Source organism: Cajanus cajan, chromosome 2 (assembly GCF_000230855.2).
Source record: "Cajanus cajan strain Asha chromosome 2, NIPB_CcT2T_4, whole genome shotgun sequence".
In the NCBI taxonomy this organism is placed as follows: Eukaryota; Viridiplantae; Streptophyta; class Magnoliopsida; order Fabales; family Fabaceae; genus Cajanus; species Cajanus cajan.
This window is the reverse complement of record NC_138518.1, coordinates 28942844-28960179: the sequence shown is the minus strand read 5'-3', so window position 1 is coordinate 28960179 and position 17336 is coordinate 28942844. Positions and strand designations below refer to the sequence as shown.

Genomic DNA, 17336 nt, shown 5'->3' with positions numbered 1-17336 from the left:
TTTGTCTGTAAGACAAAATGCACTAGACAAAGTGCATCATCTGAATTAATGCCACATTTATTTCTTGTTAAAATAACATAATAATCTTTAAGGAGCATTAGCTCTTTATTCCTTAATAGATCAAATGAAAAAGATTTCCTTGAAGATAACAAAAGCTTTCAAAAGGAAATGTCAAATCATTGCATCAGGAAAGAAATAGAAAAATCCTAGATTTCACAGAAAAGACATTGCAAAGACTTCTCTGTGCTAACCTCAACTACTTTACTCTAGAACTACTTCTGCTACGCTCAAAATAGAAGGAAATGATGATAAGTAGCTACCTGGATTAGATAAGAGATACACGATTCACTGATAAACATTTAATGCTTGCATTAAATACATCAACGACAATCTTTAGGATTAGCAAGGAAGATAGACAAAGCAACTTGTGAAGAAATTTAAATGTTTAAATCCAACGTTGCTATAATAGTCATCTTCTATAAAGCTACTATTTAAGGGTCAAGCCTTCAAACAACAAAACAAAGAGGCATTACAAATAAAAGATAAAAGCACTATAAATTTAAAAAATCATCCCTGAGAAACATACTAAACTTACAAATCTAAAACACTACAAAGAAACTTTTCATTGAAATTCTTGTAAATAGTTCTTTGTAGGCTACTTATGCTTAAGTTTAATAGCATCACGTTTAGAATAGATGAAGCTATCATTGTAACTCTTGTCAAATTTAATTGTAAGGGTTGAGTCTGGAAAGGCTTATGCAAAAGAATACTTAGTGTTGAGCCTGAAGAGGCTTGTGCAAAAGAATACTTAGTGTTGAGCCTAGAGAGACTTGTTGAAAGAATACTTAGGATTAAGCCTAGAGAGGCTTGTTAAAAAATACTTGGGATTGAGCCTGGAGAGGCTTGTTGAAAGAATACTTGGAGTTGAGCCTGGAGAGACTTGTTGAAGGAATACTTGGTGTTGAGCCAAAAGTGGCTTGTGAAAGAATACTTGTATCTTGTACAAGATAGAGGAACTCAATCTGGTTGGATTGAGAACTTGACCTAGTTTTTGTGTTTGGGACAAACCAATATAAAACACTTGTGCCACTTCATTTGTTGATTTCTAGTACTTTGTCTCTCATAGCTTCTGCCATTTCACTACACTTTAAAAGTACAAGTTTTTGATATACAGTATTCACCCCCCCTTCTAGTGTGTATCTTTTCTCCAACATAAGAATATTTGGGTAGTGAATTGAAAAGTTATTTTAAAAGAAGTCAATAAAATATATATTTTAAAAAGTTATTTTTAAAGGTCACACAAATTAAAATCCATAACATAATTCTTAAAAAGAAAACATAAATCCAACTCTTGCATGTGTCAAAACTTATCAAAGAAACACAACTCAAAACAAAATTTTAAAATAAGGTTGTTATTTCAAAGGATGAATTAGGACTCCCATTGATTATAACAAACACATACTTTTGGAGTATAATTTCGAAGAATATTTTTGTCATACAAAAAGTAACTTAATTTATAATCTTCATAAAATAGTTTGAAGTGATTGTGTCACAAACAAAACATCCCACATGCCATTAAATGAGATATCTCTTGTTTGGAATGTATCTCTTAAAAATTCAAAGTACAAGATCATTTAGGAACCGATATATGTAAATAAAATAATACAAGCAATTAATAAGAGCCTTTAAGAATTAGAAGACAAAGTATTTGATAGTACATGATACATTTTTTAGTGCATTACATTGGGCTTATTAGAAATTTATAAGTATATTAAATTGATGAATTAGTTGACATTTATTTTAGTGGACAATTTTGGTTTCAATTCTAAATTCTAGTTAATTTTTGTAATTTTTGTCCAACTTGATGTGTTGTATTACACAGGCCATATCTTGAGCTCTCAAACACAAAATTTGATGTTCTTGGTGTCCCTATAAATATAAGACAAAGATCTACAACTTCTCTATTGAGAGTTTCACCAAGTTTAGATGTATCGAGGTCCCAAATTGCGCCACAAGATTACACCTCTACTTTATTTTGAGTTTACTTCAAGAACTTATTGTATAAGAAGTGTAACCTTGTTAATTAATTGATTAGTGGGCTATAGTTTGTAAATATTTTTATTAGACCCATTATCTTGGTCTTCACCACAAAGATTGAAATCTTGAATTAATACATTTTTATTGAGTTTTTGATTAATTCTTTTGCAATTACTATTCTGTTGTTTCAAAAAAAAAAAAACTTCCTACTAATTGCGTGATAAATTCATATTTAACAGACTTGTGTTGAAAACAAAGACTTGTGTTGAAAACAATGACTCAGGTTATTTTCTATATTACAAATCTTAAGGAAAACCTAGTAATTTTTATAGTGATTTGACTACACTATCAATTTGTTTCCCTTGTTTTACAAAAAGATTGAAATTTCACCATTATTTTGAAAAATAAGTCCACTATATATGTTATATTGATTACTTCAAAAGTTGATTCTTTCTTATCTGAGCAAGATAAGTAGCCACCTCTATCTGATATGAGATGACTTGATAAGGAGTTTCATTTAATGAAATAATTGATTGCTCCAACAAAAATCTTCAACATTCTTGAAGAGATTAAACAAACCAAAATTAGTGGCAACATGAAGATCAAGTGTGAAAGTAGCCTTAACGATTATAAGTTCAAAGACTCCTATAAATATCAAGGATTTTTCTTCAAGGAAAATTTAGCAAGCCATTTAAGAATATTTGTTAGAATAACATATTGTACTGAATTCATTTAAACACTATACTTTTTATTGTTATATCTCATATTTGTTGAAGACAAAAACTTTAGTGTTCTTTTCAAAGTTTTTGCAAAACTTTGTTGGATGGAAGAGCATGAAGAAGCTTCTAGTTTAAAGAATACTTGGCTTTTGTAGACTAGAGAGAATTTGTGTTCAAGAAATACTTGAGTAACTTAGTAGAGCCAAAAGTGGTTTGATAAAGAATACTTATAATTTGTACAAAGCTCTGTTATTAGTACTTTAGTAAATTGATCAAGAATTGGACGTAGTGTTAGTGATGGAGATGGATTAGTTTAAAAATATAGTTTGTTCATTTCTCCTCCTTCTTTTACAAGCTTTTGTGCATGTGTTGAAATTGTTTGTACCACTTTGCAAAGTTTTGTTCGTTGATTGTTTGAAAATGGTAAAAAGTTTGAAATATTATTATACCCTGATGGAAAAATGTTTAACTAAAGGTCCCACGACTCTAGGAGGATACATGAAGAATGAGCCAGCTCAAAGGATGGTAGACCCAAGCTTCTATTTACTTGGGCCTTATCTTAAAGCCCACATATGGTTCACTCCTATGTATATAAATCATGTATGTTGATTGTATATTTTTGTGCCAATTGCTAAGTTGGGCCATGTTTTAGGCTCCAAAGGCGTTGGGCTTTATATGGTCAATATTGGTGTTGTTTTGTTTGTCTTTTTATTTTAGCAATAATTGTATAGGAATTTTAGACCTTGTATACATAGGTCTCATAGTGTAGGAGTTTTAAGGTTAGGGGGTTTAATTTGAAATGAAATGCAATTTAGAGTTCATTTCCATCTAATTAGTATTTATATCATAAGTTTCATAACTCAAACAAACTCATGCAAATTCTCTTCTAATTTTCACTCTTAGATGCATGTGGTACCATTTACAATATTTTTCAAATAAGTAACGTGAGAGTACATACAGTCAATGAATCACCACACATGGATATTTGACACTATCACTCTCAACTAGGATGACAACCTTGACAAATTACGAAATTTACTTAGATTTGCAAGGATACTCCAACTTATGGGATCAACATAAGCCACACAAAGATTCCACACTAAATAACACCCCCAAGATCATAATTTCGGAATCCTTAGTGGCCTCCCTAGTTAGACTTATATGCATACTTCAAAGCATATATTTTCATGTCATGATGCTTGAATTCACATAAATGATAAATGCATATGGTCTCACAAGATACAATACATAGTGAATCCTACCTCTCACACTAGATCCTCATACGCTTTATTCCATAACATTTATCATGGTATCTCATCATACACCTAGTTTAATTTCATGAAGTAAATCACCACAAAATACACCATTTAAATAGGTAACAAACACTCAAAAGCACAACCATCATGTTAGGGACTTTGATATTAGCATAAATGCTCCCTCGCTAACACTAAGAGTTTAGAGAGAAAGGGTTTCTCTTTATTGCTTTATGTTTAATGCGTGCCTTTTACCACTTAGTGTAGAGGGAATAAAGAGTGACAGTTACTCCCTGGATCTCATATGCTTAACTTTATAAAAATCATGCTTAGCCCAAGTGTCTCCATGCTTAGACTCATAAAAATTGTGCTTAGCTTAAAAGCTAAAGCTTAGCTTAATTGCCTCCATGTTTTTCGTTGTCACGCAAAGGTTTTAAAGGTGTTCTTTAGAGCTCCCATGCTTAGGTTAATCCTAGTGCTTAGCCCAAGAGTATCCAGGCTTAGTCTTATTATCTAGGAATTCCAAATTGGCTTTCTTGAGCTTTCACGCTTAGTCTCATAATTCCTGCATTTAGCCTGATCCTAACACTTATTTTAAGCATATTTTTAAAACCAAACTCAAACTAACCAATTGAACCAGTCTAACTAATACCTATTGCCAATTCAAATGAGTACTTAGATCCTTTCCAACTTGATATCATCCAACTAGTAAAATTTGGTTAAACAAACCATATTTCTGGTTTAATCGAGTCTGTCTCTTTACTTTTTTGAAATATGTGCTTCTACTTTACCAAGACACTTTTTGCAAGTGACTACTATTCTTTCTTCCCTAAGACTCATATGTGACATGCCCTAACAATGTCATATGATGCTTATGGTTTTTTGGGGTGTTTGTGTTACATGCTATGCTTTTTTACTTGTTTTGTTATGTAAAATACATTAAAAATTGCAACATATTGTTTTGTTATGTAAAATACATTAAAAATTGCAACATAGACAAATCAAACCTAGGACCCAAGAATGAACTTACCTTATATTGTGTGGAGCTAGTTGCCCCTACAACTTTTTTTTTGATAACTTATTTTAATAAATAATATGTGTATAATATATTACTTTGTTCCTATAATAATTAATTAAAATTGTGTACTATTTCTTTTTCTTTTATTTTTATTTACAATTCTAATATTAGTATTTTTTTCTCTTATTTTTTACTATACGATACTTATTATTTATTATAATTTACAAAATGTAGAGGACTCTATTTGCTTTAATATTTTTAAGAAAGAACAATAATTTTAAAATTATCCTTATGCATTCAATTCTTTATCTCCAAACAACTCTTTTTTTTTTTTTAATGTTTGTCAATCCTAATTTTTCTTGTTATCTAATGTTGATATTGGAAAGCTAGCTCTATATTTGAAAGCTTATTATACTAAAATTTTAGAGTAAACTATGCGTATTTTTGTCTATTATGATATGTGCATTCTTTTTTCTCCTACATGTGTTATCTTCTTAAATATCAACAAGAATTAATATGTAAGAAATAAAATGAGTGATGAATAGTTAAATAAATTTTTAATTATTTATATAAAGAGGTTTTTCACTACTATTGAAAATAAAAAAAAAAAATATTGATTATTTTCAGAATGTAAAAACTTGTAGAGAACAATTGTGATATATATTTAAACTTTCAAAATATTATATTAAATTTTAGTATTATAAATTTGTGTAAATATTGCATCCACAACCTAAGTTTTTTAATCTATCATTGCTAGGACCTATTAGTTAAATGATAATAAAGCAAATTTTTTAAACCATTAAACCAAATGGATTTGTTTATACATAGCTGAAAATATAATATGTATACATGGATTTAATTATATTTTAATTATACCAATCTATTTAGTTCAAATAATGACCTAGTGGTTCAACTAGTAATCTACTAACTTAGAGTCAAAGATCCATTATTGTTGTTATGAATAAAATTTATCCTAATAATTATATATAATTAGAATTCCTATTTTAGCTTTTCCATATTAGGAATTACATCAATTAGTCTTTTAAGAGTTATTATTGAGAATATATTATTTATATAAGGGAATATAATGAAAGAGACACAATTAATGTCAGAATTTCTTGACATGCCCATGTAAAAGGGAAATGAAATCATCTCAGTAAACAAGATGAGATTCAAACTATGGATAATGAAGTTAACCCTTAACTCCACAAGATTTATGACATGTCTTTTGAATAAGTTGTAAATGAATACTCGACCAAAATCTTATTTGTATAATTGATTTGTTTGTGTGAAAGGAATTAATGATTTGATGAATTGTTTGTGTCTCTATAAAATTGTTTGATGTCAAGGTTTTGATGAGTGTCCTTGATGTTTGGATGAATTGATGATTTGAGAATTTAGATGCATAGATATAACGTAGTTCTTGTAATTGTGCCTTTAATATGTGAATTGCGATAAAATGATGAGCTAAAACTATTAAAAATCCTTAACTAATGTAAGAAAGTTTAGAAGAGATAATGTAAAATCTCAATTATGATATTTTCGTGAATTTACACTAAATGTAGGATTCATGCTAAGTGCGAAACTCCTAAAGAAAAAAATCAATCTCTATAATTAATGAATTATACTAAATAAGATCATTATTTTTATAACAATAATATTAGTATAAAATATTCACACCGTTTATTAATCTCTTTCAAAAAAAAAATTTGACTATACACATTTAACAGATTTCTTCTTCCAATTACATATTTTCTATCTATAAAACACGCATTCAAGACTTTTCTTTAAAAGTTCTCGGACCAACATCTTGTTGCTCACTAAATAAGATCATAAGATAAAAATAATAAAAATAAATAAATATTCTAAAGTTTAAAATATATTAAAACAAAATCCTGAAAATATATAACTGATCTACTCATCACATTAACTTCAATTAAGAAACAAATTTAAAAATTAATTCAGTTATAATTTATTTAATTCAAATTTAAAACAAAACAAAAGATCCAATTCCAACAAATTTAATTAATCAAATTTAAATTACCAAATTCGAATATATCCATCCGATCCAAAATAGATCACTAGAAAGCACTCCTTAAATTACCTTGTTGTTTGTTAGAGCATCTACAATAGGATTGTTTATAAGTAATTCTTGTGTTACATCACTGCTAAATCAATTCTGACCTACTTTATAGGTTGCTTAAATTTTAGCAAAATTACTTCTACAAATAACTCTGTTAAAATTTAAACAACTCATAAAATAGGTTAAAGCTGATTTGACAATGATGTACCATAAAAAGTTACTTATAAGTAATCTCATTTCATTGCAAATGCTCTGAGGAGGATGACACCACCGACAGCAACTCTCATTGTGGATAATACCGATCACGAGTCTGAATTTCTGAGAAAGTTTATGGAAGTTTCTCCCCACCCACCTAAAATGTTGCTGTGTCAAGTACAAAATAGAACACGTGTTTCAATATATTATTACCAAAGCCAAGTGTTAATGCCTCAAATTATTGAACTTCTTTGCTGGCTTCGTTCGAGTTCCGGTACACCTGCTACCACTTAAAATATATTATTTAGTATTTACTAATCAATTCCGTGGTCAATGGACTAATCTCATCATAGGGATTTTCAACGTCACAAGTTATAGGTGTCAATACACTATGCAATCGCATGTAATTCATGATAGCTACTATAATTCAATTTCAACATCTTAATTATGTTCTGATTCATCACGTTGGAAAGAAAATTATTGTATAAAAAGATTAGAGTGTTCATATAAAGTTATTAACAATTGTTAGGCATGATTATAATCAAAAGACAGTAGAAGTTATTTTAAGAAGTTTAATATAAATATGAAACTAATCTTTCTTTACTCCTTTTGTGAATGTGCACAATTACTAGTTTTTCCTATTGTAGACATGTATGGATGATTATCATTTTTTCCTCTGGAGTAACTGTATACAAAGAATATGTCACAAGACACAAGAAGACAAAGATTGTCAGAAAAGTCATCCGACATAACCAGTAAAGAAACAAAAATGGAAAAGACCACGAGAGAAGAAAATCCTTTTAAAAATAAGGACCAAGTAAAAAAATATTAAATAAAAATACAAGTAAGATAATTTACTGTATTTTTTGTTGCCAAAAATATTTTTTTTCGAATATAAAACTAAGTCTCTTTCGTAGTATTGCACTCATTACCTAAATATAAGAATCGAATTTTAATCTCAGTGACATACTTTTTTCTCATTACTCATTAACTTAAGTTAGTTTCTTATCAATATTAGAAATGTTTGGAATGTAAACTTTTTATAATCTTAAATTAAGAATTTGAATTTTTATATTTAGTAACTATTTAAAATTTAAAAAAATCAGGAAGATATTTTTTTGAAAATTATTTTTATTTCACTTTTAAAAAAATATTTTATAAAAAAAGGTGAAAATCTATTTTTTTTAAATTAAAGATAAAGTCTATCACTTTTTTTTTTTTTCTATTTCTCTTTTTTTTATTTTTTTTTCTATTTCTCTTTTTTACTATGTCTCTCTTACTCTCACTTTCCTCTCGCTCTCTCCCTTCTATATATTTATTTATCTCTTTTTTTTTCTCATTATTTTTAAATTTTTCAATTTTAATAATATTATAAAAAATATTTTTTTATATAATTTAATAATATTTTTTAATAATTTATTTATTTATTTGAATAAAATGAAATAATATACTTTTATTTTTTTAATGCTCCGTTAATTTAATGACAAGTATCATCCTCAAATGATGCTTTTAAATTTTGAAAATGGCATTCGATCTGATGCCACTAATTAATAAGAGCAAACTACATGATTTCCACATGTTCCGTGTTCTTTTACTTTTTGCCTGATCAACCACGTTACCTCTTTATTTTATTATATTTCGCAATGTAAATATTAAATCAAAACAATATTATCTGTCTTTTTCTTTAATTAAATCAATATTTTCTGTCTTTTCTTTAATTAAATAAAATATGTTGTTAATAAGAAAATGAAATTAAAATATAAAATTACAGGTATTTGAAACTTTTATATGTACTAAATAAAAATACTTTAATTAATTAAATATAATTTTTTATTAGTAGTTTGTAATTATCTTATTATATGGTTCATATTTGGTTAAAAAAAATTAAGTATTATTTAAAGAAATTATTTTTAAACATTCTATTATACTTAAAATGAAATATTAACTAAACACAATCAAGTATTCATTAAAAACTAAAATATATTTGAGTTAACTATTTAATGTAAAATACTAATTTAGTTCAATATAAATTTGTAAGACACAATTAAAAAAAAATACATAAATATAATGTAATGCACATATAAATATATATCTCCTAATCCTATTATTCTACTAAAGAAAAATGTTAGTAACATAATTTTATTATTATTAAAACTGATGAAATTTTGTACAAAATTTTTAAAATCATAACTGAATTTCACATGATTTCTTGGGTTTAAATGACATATTAAAAATTGTTGTTGAAAAATGTTTTGCTTTTGTTTCTTGTATGAAAAGGGAATGATGGCATGGTAGTGCCTAGGTTCACACTTGACATTCACATAGAGAAGGACAATTCCATTTTTTTTCTTCCATTTTCTATACCACAATAGGAAGATGCGTAATAAAAGCAGCAACAACGTAACCCCATTTTGAGCCACGCTTTCACAGAAAATTCTGGAGTTTAGTTTAGCCTTAAGTAACGTTCTCTTTCGTCGTCTCCCTCCCACTGACACAATAAACTTATATCACTTTGTTCTCAACATATTCCAAGAATCTTCTCTCTCTAATCTGTGGCACAAGCCACAAACACAAAAGTTGCATCATCAGGATCAGAGTCTTGTTGTTACTTTCCACATCAACCACCATGTGTGTGCAGGACGCAGAGCAAGATCATATGGATAACACCACAACCACTTCATGGCCTTTGCATTGCCACCTTTTGCTCACCACCCAGATGGACAAAAAAGGATCTTTGCTTAGAACTTCAAGTGATCACACCATCACCAATATCAGTGTTCAAAATTCCTTTCCTGTAAGTATTGCTTTAATGGGACCAGAATATCTCAGTTTTCTCCCTAGTGTTTTTTTTTTTTCCTTTCTTTTTCTGATGTGTGCTAGTTCTAACTTTGTGGAAACTCTTTTAGTCGAGCTTAAGTGTGTTTTAAATGGCATCAAAAGTGTTTTTCTCCTCTTTCTCACCGATCTTCTTTTGGTTTTTTATTGTCCTTTTTGTAAAGACATGGATTTGCTCATTCTTTTCATCCATTATTGTTATGTTTCCTTGGTGGAAGATAATTTCCTAGCAAATGAAATATGATTGTGATACATGAAGTGTGTCTAATCTAGTAATGTTTGTTTGGATGCTACAAAAAATTGACCGTAAATGCATGATTGTTTTTTATTTTTTATTTTACTGGCAACCATTTTTCTCTCTTGCGCGCGATGGATTCTTGTAGCAATGATCCGATCTTGGGGTTGTGTAATTTTGGCTTTTCTTTCACGTGATTTTGAAGGGCTAGATGCCTAGTTGGTGTTAGTTAGAAGTGGTTGTTGACAAAAATTGGTTGGTTTTGTCTGCTGGGATACACTGTAGCTTAATTTGTGAAATAATTGATTGTGCTGCCGACTGAATCAGCTTGCATTGCTGGCAAATAAATTGTGTTCCTTTATTGTTGCATTCATTTTCTACTTCATTGTTGTCCACAGAATTTGTTGGTGTTCTCCGTGAGCATACCTTTCTTTCTTGAGATGACTTGAAATACCTTCAGGAATAAGCCCTTAAAATAAACCTCACTTTTGTGTCAGTGTTATACTGTGCTGTGTTTTATCTCTCAGTAATTTCTCTTACTTTTTATTGGTTTCTTGAGTTTGCTTAAATGATTCAAGTTTATAATGTCTCCACCCTTCTGCTTTAATCATCTTAACTCCCTTTTTTCTTCTGTGGAACATTTAGTTGGAAAGCATATGCGAGGACACGGTGGTTGCGGACAAGAAACAGAATCTGATGAATTTTGTTCCAGCTCTTCGGTCTGGAGAGTGGTCAGATATTGGAGAACGCCCTTACATGGAGGATACCCACATATGCATTGGAGATTTGGCAAAGAAGTTTAATTATGATGTACTTTCTGAGGAAGCCGTTTCCTTTTATGGTGTAAGTTTATCTACCCCCATTATGCTAATTGCCTGTTGCCAAGAATTTTGATTTAAAGTATGTTTGGATAAGCTTTTTTATAAGTGCTTTTAGAAAAATAAAATAAGAAAGAAAATCAGAATAAAATTCTCCATAAACTAGAACTAACTTATGTATGAATTAAAAATAAGATTTTGAAAAGTTAATAGAAGAGAGTTTCTATAAATTGGCTAATGGATAAAATAACGAAGAAGCTTATTTTATTATTTTCTATTTTTCTCTCTTAAAAGTGATTCGAAGTTTCTCCAAAAAGGCCCTTAGTGTTTTAATTCTTCTACAACTATTTTGCTTTTTGTGATTATATCTGGATAATATAAACATCCTTGATCCATCACTATATCTAGACTAGCAAGCAATTCTTGAAGGGTTTATTACATCAATTGATGAAGTTAGAAGGGAATCTAGAAGACCGAATGACCAGAAAATGGAAGATGGTGCTATCAGATCTCATCTTCCAGTAGCTTATAGCCACTTATATGCTTAAAGTTGGTCAAGAGATTCATTATTGAGAATGTCTTCATTTAAGTTATCTTATGTTGAGATCTTACCTCGTCTTTTTCATTGTCATCCCCTTTCTCCTCTTTCTGAGACGTAGTTGTTTAACCATTTTGAAGTCTAACTTGATAAAATGTAGGAAAACAATGATATAAGAGGACAAACATCTTTTAGTCATTTTGCATAGGAGGATATGCAACCTTTGATCAGGGTTTGACATGTGAAAGGAAAATGGTCCCGTGTGCAGGTATTTGACGGACATGGAGGGAAGAGTGCTGCACAATTTGTCCGTGATAATCTGCCAAGAGTTATTGTTGAGGATGTTAAGTTTCCTTTGGAGCTTGAGAAGGTAGTCAAAAGGTCATTTTTGGAGACTGATGCTGCATTTCTGAAAACATCCTCTCATGAGCCTTCCCTTTCTTCTGGTACAACTGCATTAACTGCAATTATATTTGGAAGGTGAGAACTTGTCTCCACTGTTCTTATCCTTGAGAACCGTGTGATGTATTTTCCTGCTCACATTTCTGTAGTGATCTTTTCATATAATAAAAGTCAAATAAAGTGTCTAACATCAATAATATCTCTTTTATGACTTATTCTTGTATCTGTGCCTATCCTGCTTCGGCTCTTCTCCCAGGATAGAATAAGGATAGCAGTTAGTCCATTAGTTAGTTAATAAGGTTTGGTTAGATGAGTAGGGGGAAATCAGGTAAGAGGGATTCTTCAAACCCTCGGATGAAAGATCTCTCCAATTCTCAATGATCAAGTAGAAAGAAGTATTCATTTCTTTTTCATTTGTTCTATCAATTTTCAATTTCTCCTCTCTTGGTCCTCAACATCTTGACAAAATTAGGCTAAGACCCTAATTAGATAAACTTCTTAATAAGTACTTCTAGAAAAGAAAATAAAAGGCAAAATGAGTTGAGCTTCTCCCGTAAGCTAAAATTAACTTGTGCAAGTTAAAATGAACTTTTAAGGAAGCTAAATGCCAGAGATTCTATAAAAGTTGATATACATAAGTTCAAATTAACTTATGGGAAAAACTTAATTTATTTTACTGTGCTATTTTCTTCTATAAGTGGTCATTGAGAAGTTTATCCAAACAGAACTTAATCCTTTATAGGAAAACATTGGACATCAAAAATCACATGTATTTTTGTACCATTAGATTCATGTATTATCAGTGCAGTTTCATCAAATCATTTCTACTCAAGTTTTCGTGTAATGCAATAGATCTATCTACATGTCTGTTGACTCTTTTTGTCTCATTGTCTGTTTTTGCTCATGTAGAAATGTCCTTTTCATTCTTTTGCACAGGACCTTACTTGTAGCCAATGCTGGAGATTGCCGTGCAGTGTTGTCCCGCCATGGAAGGGCTATAGAAATGTCAAAAGACCATAGACCAAACTGCAACAATGAAAGGATGCGGGTCGAGTCCCTAGGTGGCTTCATCGATGATGGTTATTTGAATGGCCAGTTAGCTGTTACTCGTGCACTTGGAGACTGGCACCTTGAAGGAATGAAGGAAATGAGTGAAAGAGGAGGACCACTGAGTGCTGAACCTGAGCTTAAATTGATGACATTGACCAAAGAAGATGAATTCTTGGTAATTGCTAGTGATGGAATATGGGATGTTTTCAGTAGCCAAAATGCTGTGGATTTTGCTAGAAGGAGGCTTCAAGAGCACAATGATGAGAAACTATGCTGCAAGGAAATAGTTCAGGAAGCAATCAAGAGAGGATCAACAGATAACTTGACAGTTGTGATGGTATGTTTTAACTTAGATCCTCCACCACCTGTGGTTGTGGAAAGAACCCGAGTAAGAAGAAGTATATCTGCAGAGGGACTTCAAAATCTTAAATGCCTGCTAAAAGAATAAACCATTTGTGTATCCAGAAAAACAGCATACCTGATTTTTTAGAGCTGTAATTATGTACAGATATTCAACCATCACACATAAATTATCAAGTGAAGATTGAGCTAGTCCTTGCCCTCAGAAAATGAAGAAAGAACAAGGCGTCGTGCCAAAGTTCTAATAAAATTTATAAATTATAATTATTTTTTCCCAATGTGATTCGGAAAGTGAGTGCAACTGATTGGAGGAGAAAAATAATGTAATGTGGGACGATATGATTTGTACATATTGTAACATTCTACTTTTATTTTTCATCGGTTAATGTAAATAATTGATAACTGATTACGGGGGTCAAGCTTCTCATTTCTGATGTCCCTTCACACCGTGTAATAATAAGATTAAAAGAAAAGCCACACAGGCCTTAAATCTTTTGCTATATACCTTTGAACTTAATGATTATTTATCAAACATTAGACAAGAATCATGATTGTTTCTGGGACAGATGGTGGAGATCAATGATAATTGACATTTTGTAGAAAGCCAAGAAAATACTCGTCCATCATACCCCAGACCATGTAAATTTTGGCGGTAAACAGAAGCTATCAAACAATGATGCTGAGGAGCTAAGAGCGTAAAACACTAATATGCAACTGCTTTTCTCTTCTACTCATGCAAAGTTTTCAAGTTCTTGCTTATTTTGGCTGTAAACTACTTAGGTAACCATATATCAAGGACTACATTGTGAGAAACCTCGATGAACAATAAGCCTGCATGAAGAGTTGATGGAAGGGCATGGACCAAAGGTCCAACCACTAGAGCTATGGCTAGAAGATTACTTGAAGATTTGATTACTTCAGAGCTTAGTGGGCCCAATGGACTTGGTGGGCCTAGGGTACTGTAAGGAGAGTGCAAAATAATGATGAGGTGGAGACCGTTATAGGCAAGCCAATACAAATGGGACACGTGGATGAAAGTGTGGAAATCATGGCAAAGAATAAAAGTGCGCGATCCAGGAGGGAAAGTGGGTGGTTGAAGGATTACGTGAGGAAATAGTTTGAATATAAAGAGAAGGATTTTACGAGGTGAAAGGTAGGAAATTGTTAGCAGAACCTTTCTCTCTCTCTGATGGTTCAGTTCTTGCAATTCTGTTTGTTATGGTGCTCTTTAATTACTGCTATGTTGTTAGTAGTATTCTCTTTCTTGTAAGAAACCCATACAGAGTAAATAATACCATTACAGAATTTATTTCATTATACCCATTACTCTTTAATTCTTGCGTTTACTGGTGCCTACGTTACATTGGTGCTTTCATTTTCTATCATGGCGAAAAATACTCGAATGAAGGAGATACAAGCGAATATTGCTCGTCTGAAGGAATCTATCGTCGATGTCAAGCAATTGGCCAATGTAGTGGCTGCTACGGATCATGATTTGAAGCATTTGATTGCGGCTCTTAATGAACGACAACGTGATGATTCTACTCGATTCGAGACGTTGGAGACTTCGATGGATTCGGTGTTGAAATCGATCAAGGCTTTGGAAACAGGTTCGCGTCCTGTTTCTCCATCTACGTCATTTCAAGTTCGTAATGTTAACTTAGATTTTCCTAAGTTTGATGGATCTGAGGTGTTGTAGTGGATTTTCAAGGCAGAACAGTTTTTTGATTATTATAAAACGCCTGATGAACAACGATTGCTCGTTGCTTCTGTTCATCTGGAAAAGGAAGTGGTTCCATGGTTCCAAATGCAAGCTCGAACTAACGCATTTCATAGTTGGATTGCGTTCACTCGTGCTTTGGAGTTGGAATTCGGCCCTTCACCTCATGAATGTTCTCGATCAGATTTGTTTAAACTTACACAGGAAGGTTCAGTGCATGAATATTATGTTAAGTTTATAGCTCTAGCCAATCGTGTGCAAGGTGTAACCACAGAGGCCTTATTGGATTGTTTTATGGGTGGTTTGAGACATGACATTCGTCGTGATGTGCTGGTTCAGGCCCCTACTACATTGATGAGATGTGTGTCATTGGCCAAATTGTTTGAAGAAAAGTATGCTATCAACCAGAAATCTTCTTGGTACAATATCCATAAAAAAAATCAATCCCTGCCTACCACTTCACAATCACTAAAGTCCACTGAGTTACCTCCATTATTGGCCAAATCAACCAGCCTCCTCTAGACAGAAGTGCGACGGTGAAGAAAATGTCTCCTGCAGAGATTCATTTGCGGAGAGAGAAGGGATTATGTTTCACTTGTGATGACAAATACTCGCCCTCTCACAGGTGTCCTAATAAGCAATATCTCTGGTTCCACTTAGATGAAGAAGAAGTTTCTGATGAACCTGTTATGGATGCTAGTGTTGTTACGGGCAATATAGAGCCTCAGCTTCAAAGTGAACCTCACTTGTCTTTCAATGCTCTTAAAGGCTCAGCTAGAATTGGTACTATGCGATTTAAAGGAGTTATTAATGGTTTAACTGTGCAAATCCTTCTGGATAGTGGCAGTTCGGATAATTTCTTGCAGCCAAGGATTGCTGCTTGTCTTAAACTACCAGTAGAACCAATTCAGAATTTTAATGTGATGGTGGGTACTGGAAGTGCGTTGGTAGTGGAGGGACTCATCAAGAGATTGGAGGTTACAATTCAAAACCATGCAATTCAGCTGCCAAATTACTTACTTCCTATATCAGGTGCTGACTTGGTTCTTGGAGCTTCTTGGCTGGCCACACTAGGTGCTCACATATCTGATTATAGCAACTTATCATTGAAATTTATGCTAGATGACAAGTTTGTAACACTAACGGGGAACAAACCAAGTTACCTGACTAGACTCAATTTCATCATTTGAGACGAATGTTTCATACTAATTCGATTGAGAAATGTATTCTCTCCATTTTCAAAATTCCAACAATTCCCAAGATCTATTTCTTGATTTACCTGTGGACATGGAACCAGAGATAGCATTATTGTTGCATACATATCAACAGGTTTTTGAGTTGCCGTGTGGTCTACCTCCTAGATCACATAACCATGTTATTTCTCTAGTACATGGTTCGAATCCTATTAAAGTGAAGCCGTATAGATATCCTTTCGGCCAAAAGCAGCAGATTGAGAAAATGGTGCACAAGATGTTGTAGGAGGGAATAATTGTGCCCAACAATAACCCTTTTTCTTCTCCAATTATCTTGGTGAAAAAGAAAAATGGCACGTGGAGATTTTGTACTGATTACAGGGCTTTAAATGCCATTACTGTGAAAGATAGCTTTCCAATTCCCACAATTGACGAGTTGATTGATGAATTGTATGGAGCTAAATTTTTTTCCAAGCTGGATCTTCGAGCTGGGTATCACCAAATTCTTGTGAAGGAGGAGGACAGATATAAAACGGCCTTTAGAACACATCAAGGCTTGTATGAGTAGCTAGTCATGCCCTTTGGGCTAACTAACGCACCAGCAACATTCCAGGGATTGATGAATACCATCTTCCAGAAGATGCTAAGGAATTATGTTCTTGTCTTTTTTGATGACATTTTGGTGTATAGTCCTTCGTGGTGCACTCATCTTCAACATTTGGAAAAAGTATTACAACTGTTGCAAGAAAACAAATTATATTCCAAACTTTCTAAATGTTCATTTGGCAAATAGCAGCTTGAATAATTGGGGCACACAGTTTCAGGGTCAGGAATTGCTATGGAGGATAGCAAGGTTCAGGTTATTTTGGCTTGGCCTTTA

General features: G+C 31.9%; 1 protein-coding gene across 1 annotated transcript; it reads left to right on the top strand.

Moving 5' to 3' along the window:
• Positions 1–9621: 9621 nt before the first annotated feature.
• Positions 9622–13949, top strand: LOC109790508 (putative protein phosphatase 2C 27). The gene is given in 5 exon segments (XM_020349673.3): positions 9622–10029; positions 10031–10099; positions 11021–11218; positions 12000–12211; positions 13070–13949. Coding segments are annotated over 5 exon segments (1086 nt in total). The 5' UTR covers positions 9622–9984; the 3' UTR covers positions 13632–13949.
• Positions 13950–17336: the final 3387 nt, after the last annotated feature.